Genomic DNA, 6,927 nt, shown 5'->3' on the forward strand with positions numbered 1-6,927 from the left:
GGAAACATTCAAGAACTTTTTAACAAACTGTAATGAAACAGAGGCCTAGGGAAAACAGGATGAAGCGTGACCTCAGAGATTTTACAAGAGGAAAGACATTTATGAACTGCTCGAGAGAAGCTTCCATAGAGTTCTGTGGAATTAAGCCAAATGTCAGGGGATTGGGAGGAGCTGAGTAATAGGGAACTAACTGGAGGTGCTTTGAGAGGGTGGCCATTTCTGTACTGATGCTGTGTTGGATTGACGTTATTAATATATCATAAAACCATGACACTTTGCCATGGCATCATAACCTTGGTACAAATGGGGGTGAAGTAGAACAGCTCAGAAGCAAGTGAAGAACTAGCCAGTGAGGATTAGTCTGTGATACCCCCTCAAAGGAAGCAGGGGATGTTTGCCATTCCCAGGCAGCTGGCCACTATCTTTTTACGTTCTTTTTCACAACTCCAAGAGGAGACTGGCAGACTTCACCTGTCATTTGAGGCAACACCCATGGTTACCACACATTTGTACAAACTTATAGCTGCTGTTTGACAGTGCAGTTTGCCCTCTGGAATGGTGGGTTCCATATCTGTGGATTCAACCAACCACAGATCAAAATTGCTTGGATTAGAAAAGAAGCGCTGTATTGAGCACACACAGATGATTTTTCTTGTGGTTATTCCCCCCAAACAATGCAGCATAACTCTTTGCACAGCATTTATCCCACTGTATACAGGGGGGTGTGCATAGATGCATGCAAGTGTGATGCCATTTTATTAGTATATAAGGGCCTTGAATGTCCTGACATTTGGTTGTCTGTGGATGTCCTCATGAATATGTATCACTGCATTCTTGGAACTGCCAGTTTGGGCTCCTGTCTTCTAGCTACAATTATGGCTCACATAATAGTACACTGTCAAAATACTGAGTGGGTGGAGCTTGTCATAGCATCTAGCATATCTAGACAAGCCCTGAAACTAAGCAGATCCTTGGGTTCTTGTGTGTTTGTTTTTTTCTGCTGAGTGTTTAGCCTCATATATATATATATATATATATATATATACACTGTATGCATTCCTAGTGCCCATGGAGGCCAGAAGAGGACATTGGATCCTCTGGAACTGGTGTTACAGGCAATTGTGAACCACCATGTAGGTGCTAGGAACCAAACCCAGGTCCTCTGGAACAGCAGCAAGTGCTCTTAACCACTGAGCCACCTCTCCAGCCCGTTTGTCTGCTTTTGAGACAAGGGTCCTTTTCCTTTCTTTTCTTTTTCTTTTTTTTTTGCAATGGGATTTCACTATGTAGACTTGGATGACCTGGAATTTACTATGTATACTAGGGTTGCCACAGATTTACAGAGATCCACTTGCCTCTGCCTCCCAAGTGCTGGAATTAAAAGCATGCACTACCATGCCTGGCTAAGACAAGGTTTCATATAGCCCAAGTCACTTCAAACTTGCTATGTAGCTGAGGATAGCCTTGAATTCCTGATCCTCCTGAGTCTACTTCCTGAACACCAGGTTACAGGTGTGCACCACCACACCTCTGGGTTCTAATTCAGGTTGTGTTTCTTTCTAGTTGTGTGTTACTGACTGGGCTGCTAGCCTTTCTAAATTTTATTATAGCTTCTGATTATTTTGTTTGAGGCAGGGTTTTGCTATGTGGCCCAGGCTGACCTTGAACTCATCTATGTAGTCAAGGTCAGCTTCAAACTCTCAGCAATTCTGCCTCAGCCACTCAAATGCTAGGATTACAAGCATGTGCCACCATGCCCAGGCTCAATGTATCATCTATAAAATGTGCCTAATTATTAATCATTAACTCATGACCTATTGTGCAAGATGATCCTAAAGGTAGGTATTTGCATATTTCCAAATAAGAGCAAACAATGGATAAATAGTAACACTGAAAATGAGAGATAAGCACTTTTGTGCTAGAAAGGAGCTGGAGGTAGAGCATTTGCTTAGCATGCATGGCCCAAGGATTGATCCCCAACACTGAAAAAAAGTTCTTTCCCAATCGAAAAGTACATACAGTAGTGATAGTACTGCTTGTCATCTAAGAGCCAAAGTTCTATTCACCTAAGAACCAAACTGCTTCCCAGTGACAGCAGCTTTTAAACTACCCTTAAACATTAGGATAAGAATGAGATAAAAATTTGGCTTCTGGGTCTGGAGAGATGGCTCAGCAGTTAAAAAGCATTTACTGTTCTTGAAAAGGACCTAAGTTCAGTTCCCAGCAACCACAATGGGGGCAGCTCGAAACTCAGCTCCAGGGAATCTGATACCTTTTTCTGGTCTTCATGGGAACCTGCACACATGTGCATATACCTACACATAATTAAAAATAAAGTAAATCTTTTTTTAATTATTTATGGGTTGGAGAGGTGGCTCAGTGGTTAAGAGCACTAGTTGCTCTTGCAGAGGACCTGGGTTCTATTCCCAACACCCACATGGAGGTTCACAACTGTCCAACACTCTCTTCTGGCCTCTGTGGGTATTGCACACATTTGATGCACTTGCATACACACAGGCAGAACACTTACATACATTAAATACAAATAAAATTTGCTTGCTATATAGTTTTATTCATCTCTTACAGTCCATAAGTGCTGTAAGTTCAAGTCTGTTCAGGAAACAGCAGGGAGGACATTTAAAACAAGCAATTTAGGAGCTGGGCAGGGTGACTCATGTCTTTAATCCCCGCACTTGGGAGGCAGAGAAAGGCAGAGCTCTGTGAGATGGAGGCCAGTCTGGTCTACATATAGACCTCTAGGCCAGCTGGGGCTACAAGAGAGATTCTGTCTCCAAAAGAAAAACAAACAAACAAAATACCCAATTTGATTTGTTCTGATGAAAAGACTTGAGTTTTCAAAAATGACCTCCCTTTTACAAGCTAACCCTTCCTTCCTTCCTTCCTTCCTTCCTTCCTTCCTTCCTTCCTTCCTTCCTTCCTTCCTTCCAAGATTTATTGTTTTATGTCTATTGTGTGGGCCTCAGTGTATGTATGTACATCATGTGTGTACAGGTGCCCACAGAGGCCAAAAGAAAGCATCTGATCCTTGGAGTTACAGGCAGTTATGAGCCACCCTATGTGGGCACTGAAAACTTGAATCGACTGAGCTATCTCTCCAGCTCCTACAAACTTTTCCTTTAAAGACCCTTTTTTTCAAAGGGCTAGTGAGATTGCTCATGGGTAAAGGCATTTGCAGTGAAGACTGAAAATCTGAATTTGATCCCTGGGACCAACATGGTGGAAAGAGAGACCCACCTACCACATGGTGGAAGGAAAGGACCAACTCCTGCAAGGTCCTCTGTACACCACATGCATGTTGTGGTACATGTGTGCCCACATACATATTTACATACAAATAAATAAATGTAATTTAAATTTTTTAAATAGTTACTATCTTGCTTAACAGTTATCTGCAAGTCAACCTGACAATCATTGTAAAATGAGTTTGAAGTTTTAAACCTGAGATAAAAATTTTAACGTTTAGTAATAATCGTTTCCACTAGAGGGCGGCATTTGCTAAAATAAACACTAAAGATTCACAGGTACAGGGATTAACACCTGACACTGGCAGTGAGCTAGAGCCCAGATCTTGCCTGCCCTCAGCCACCTGAGGGAACTGCAAAATAGACACATTTCTAGGCTCTGCCCTGAATATTCTGAATCAATAAGGGTAGGAAGCACAGAAGGTGTTGGAAATCTGATTTTTAAAAGTGCTCTAAGTTCAGGATCCACTGGCTTAAGAAAAGTGAAAATAAGATTTGGTTAATTTACTTTCTCTCATCTCCCCAGACATACTTAGGTCCTCCACTCTTTGTTGAAAAAAAAATATATATACACACATATATATGTATGTATATATTATGTTGGTGGGGAAAATGGCCAATTTTTACTGTGATAGTTAATTTTTTTTATTACATTCATTATTTGTGTGTGCACATGTTTGTAGGTGTGTTGGTGTGAATGCCACTGTGCATGTGAAGGTCAGAGGACAGCTTGTAGGAGTCAGTTCTCTTTCCACTATGTGGATTCTAGGAGTTGAATTCAGGTCATCAGTCTTGGCAGCAAGTGCTTTTACCTACTGAACCATCTCACCTTGACCTTTTAAAATAGCAGTTATTTAATGAGACTCCCTGAAAGATCATTTACTGTTTATCTTCAGATCTTTACATGGTCAGATCTACTTCAAATGAGCCCTAAAATATTTCAATTTCTCTATTAGTGATACAGGCTTTTGGTTTATCATAAGTAAAAAGATGCTTCAAGCTGCATGTGACTGTGGAGTCAGATTATGGGCAGTGCTATAATAAATAAAACCAATACTTGTCAGTCTGAATTGTTAGTCAAGGGGAGAATTTCACAAAGCAGGTAGACTGATTAAGCCCAAGAACAACCTTGGTGGTACAGTGGAAATTCCAAGAACATGTAATAGTGCAATTAAAGCCAAGGGATTTAGTTCAGCTCAATACAGGATAAATATCTCTACCTGACCTATGGTCCTTGGATGTTCTTGTTTGTTTCAGAATCTTTAAAACTGATTTATGAGTCAGACTGAGGCCAGCCTCCCTTTTGTACTTCTTTTCTACCTTTACAGGGTCACAGTGACATTTTCGTTGTCAAAGGGTTCTAGCACAGCAAGTTCTCCTCCTAGATTTTTTTTTTTTTAGACAAGGTCTCATGTAACCCAGGCTGGCCTCACTGATGACTATGTAGCTGAAGCTGGCCTTGAACTCCTATTCCTCCTGCCTCTGCCTCCCAAGTGTTGGCCTTACCATTATGCACTCTCTCATTATGCACTGCTCCACCTCTAGATTTATTCTGTTGGAGAAAATACACAGGAGAAAGAATGTGAAAGCAATTTTTTTGATCAAGCTTTAAAATTTTTAAAAAATTATTTATTGTTCTCTCTGTATGTGTATAGTATGCTTATGGTAGTCAGAGGACAACTTTCAGGAGTTGCTTCTCTCCTCTCACTGGGGTTTCTGGGGATTGAATTCAGGCCAACAGGCTAGCATATCAAGCTTTTTATCTGCTGAGGCTGAGCTCCTTTATTTTTAAATACGTGCATATGATTTTACCAGTCCACTTGCAGTCTAGGCCTGTAATAAATCATAGAAGTGCTCCTCCAGACTCAGGGCTCTCAGTGCTGGGCGTTCATCTGGGTCACCATACTAAGAAGTGTTGGAGCTCCTATTCCTCTACATCTCTCTGCCGATCCCCAAATTATTCATATTGAGACGTGTGTAAAACTCCCAAATGTGTCTACTGCTGTTGGAGTTGCCAAGATTCATCCTGCTCAAGCTGGTTTGTTAGATTCTGCAGCATGGTGGGAGTCACCCCTCAGCTCTATCTACAGGATTTGGGCTTCCTGGGAACAGTTCTGTGTGTTATAGTTGGATAGAATTGATCCAAAGCGACTAGACGCTAGTCTACTCCTCCATTGCTTCTTTTTGTTTTTTCTAGCATTGCTTGCTTCTAAAATCTGAAAATTATCTTAGGCTGTCATATAAACAAGTCAGGAACAAACAAAAGTGCCCCCTGCCCAGTGTGTGTGTGTGTGTGTGTGTGTGTGTGTGTGTGTGTGTCTTATGCACCCAAAGATGTTCTTGATCTCCTGATGTCCTGCCTCTGCCTCCGAGTGCTGGGATTACAGGTATGTGCCATTCTGCCCAGTTTATAAGACACTGGAGATGGAACCTAGAGCCTCGTGCATGCTAGGCAACTGAGTTACACCCCCAGCAACTTTCTTTTTTTACTAAAATAGTGGCTAAGATACCTTTCCTTCTGCTCTGAATGTTAGTTTATTCTCTCTTACTAGAAACAAGTTCTCCCCTCCTTCTTCCAGCTCAGTGGAGGGCATCTTGAGACCCAGTAATCAAACAGCTGCTGGGCTCATTAACTCTGATTAATAACCCACAACCCTCAAATAGACCTTGAAGTTCTCAATCCACCCACTCCCTCCAATGAGTTCTGACACATGTCATCTCATGCTTCACGAGGCCACATCTACAAAGGTCATGTAAACACATACGACACAAAGAGTCCATGTGATTTCCTTATAATTTTTGGTGAATGACTTGTCCGCGGTTCATCCCAGAGGGCTGCTAGGTTGGGGAGGCGGGGAGAATTCCTGAGGGCAGAGCAACGGGAGCAAAGGGCCTTCGGGCTGGATGAGGCACAGCTGGAGGACCCTCCGCCATGAATTCTGCAGGGCAGAAGTGTGGGCTTGGCTGGCTGAGATCCTGGCTTCGGAGGTGGCTTCAGAAAACCTAGGGGGGACCAAGGGGAGACCAGGAGAGCGGTCCTGGGCCCCAAGTCTGGCGCGCCGGGTCCTTCGGACGGGCTGGTGGGGTGGCGGTTGACATTCTCCCTTAGCCTTCGGGCAGGTTTCTAGATCCGAAAGCACAGTGCCCACAAACTCCGAAAACCGAGGTGCGACTATCCTCCAGCTGCTCTCGCCTAAGGACAGGCTCTAGCCAGAAAGCCCGCCAGGCCTGACACCGCTGTAGCTCCGCCCTCCCGCGATGGCCCCCGCCTAGACCCCGCCCCGAGAGGCCAGGGCACGCCCCCATTCCAGTCAGCCGCGCCCCCTATGGATCCCGCCCTCCGGGACCGCCCTCAGCCCCGCCCGGACCGGAAGAAGCCGCGGCACCCGGAGCTTATAGGGCCGGGAATGGGGGTGTCGCCGCCGCCTAGTCAGTTCTGTGTCCGCCGAGGCTCCTCCGGTGCCGCGCTGTCGTCGCGGCGCCACCGCCCAGCCCTCCGTCCGCGCCGCCCCCGGAACCGGCCGGCGGGGCCGGGAGTCAGGGCCGCGTCCCCACCATGCCGGCCTGGCGACTGCCGCTCCTGCTGGCGCTGCTGCTGCTGCTGTCCGGCCCTGGGGTGAGTGGCCAGGGGCGTGCGGCGCGGGGACAGGCTGGCTCCCCGCCC

At 45.0% G+C, this 6,927-nt stretch overlaps 1 protein-coding gene across 1 annotated transcript in view; it reads left to right on the forward strand.

Annotated features, from left to right (window-relative positions):
* The first annotated feature begins 6,626 nt into the window (after positions 1-6,626).
* Positions 6,627-6,927, forward strand: part of Ern1 (endoplasmic reticulum to nucleus signaling 1) — a 103,270-nt gene continuing 102,969 nt past the window's right edge. Inside the window, exon 1 of the mRNA XM_008846579.3 lies at positions 6,627-6,879. Within this exon, the coding sequence (XP_008844801.1) occupies positions 6,820-6,879 (60 nt within the window). The 5' untranslated portion in view covers positions 6,627-6,819. The remainder of the gene's footprint in view (positions 6,880-6,927) is intronic.

This window comes from Nannospalax galili, unplaced genomic scaffold (assembly GCF_000622305.1).
Source record: "Nannospalax galili isolate Female #2095 unplaced genomic scaffold, S.galili_v1.0 scaffold1023, whole genome shotgun sequence".
In the NCBI taxonomy this organism is placed as follows: domain Eukaryota; kingdom Metazoa; phylum Chordata; class Mammalia; order Rodentia; family Spalacidae; genus Nannospalax; species Nannospalax galili.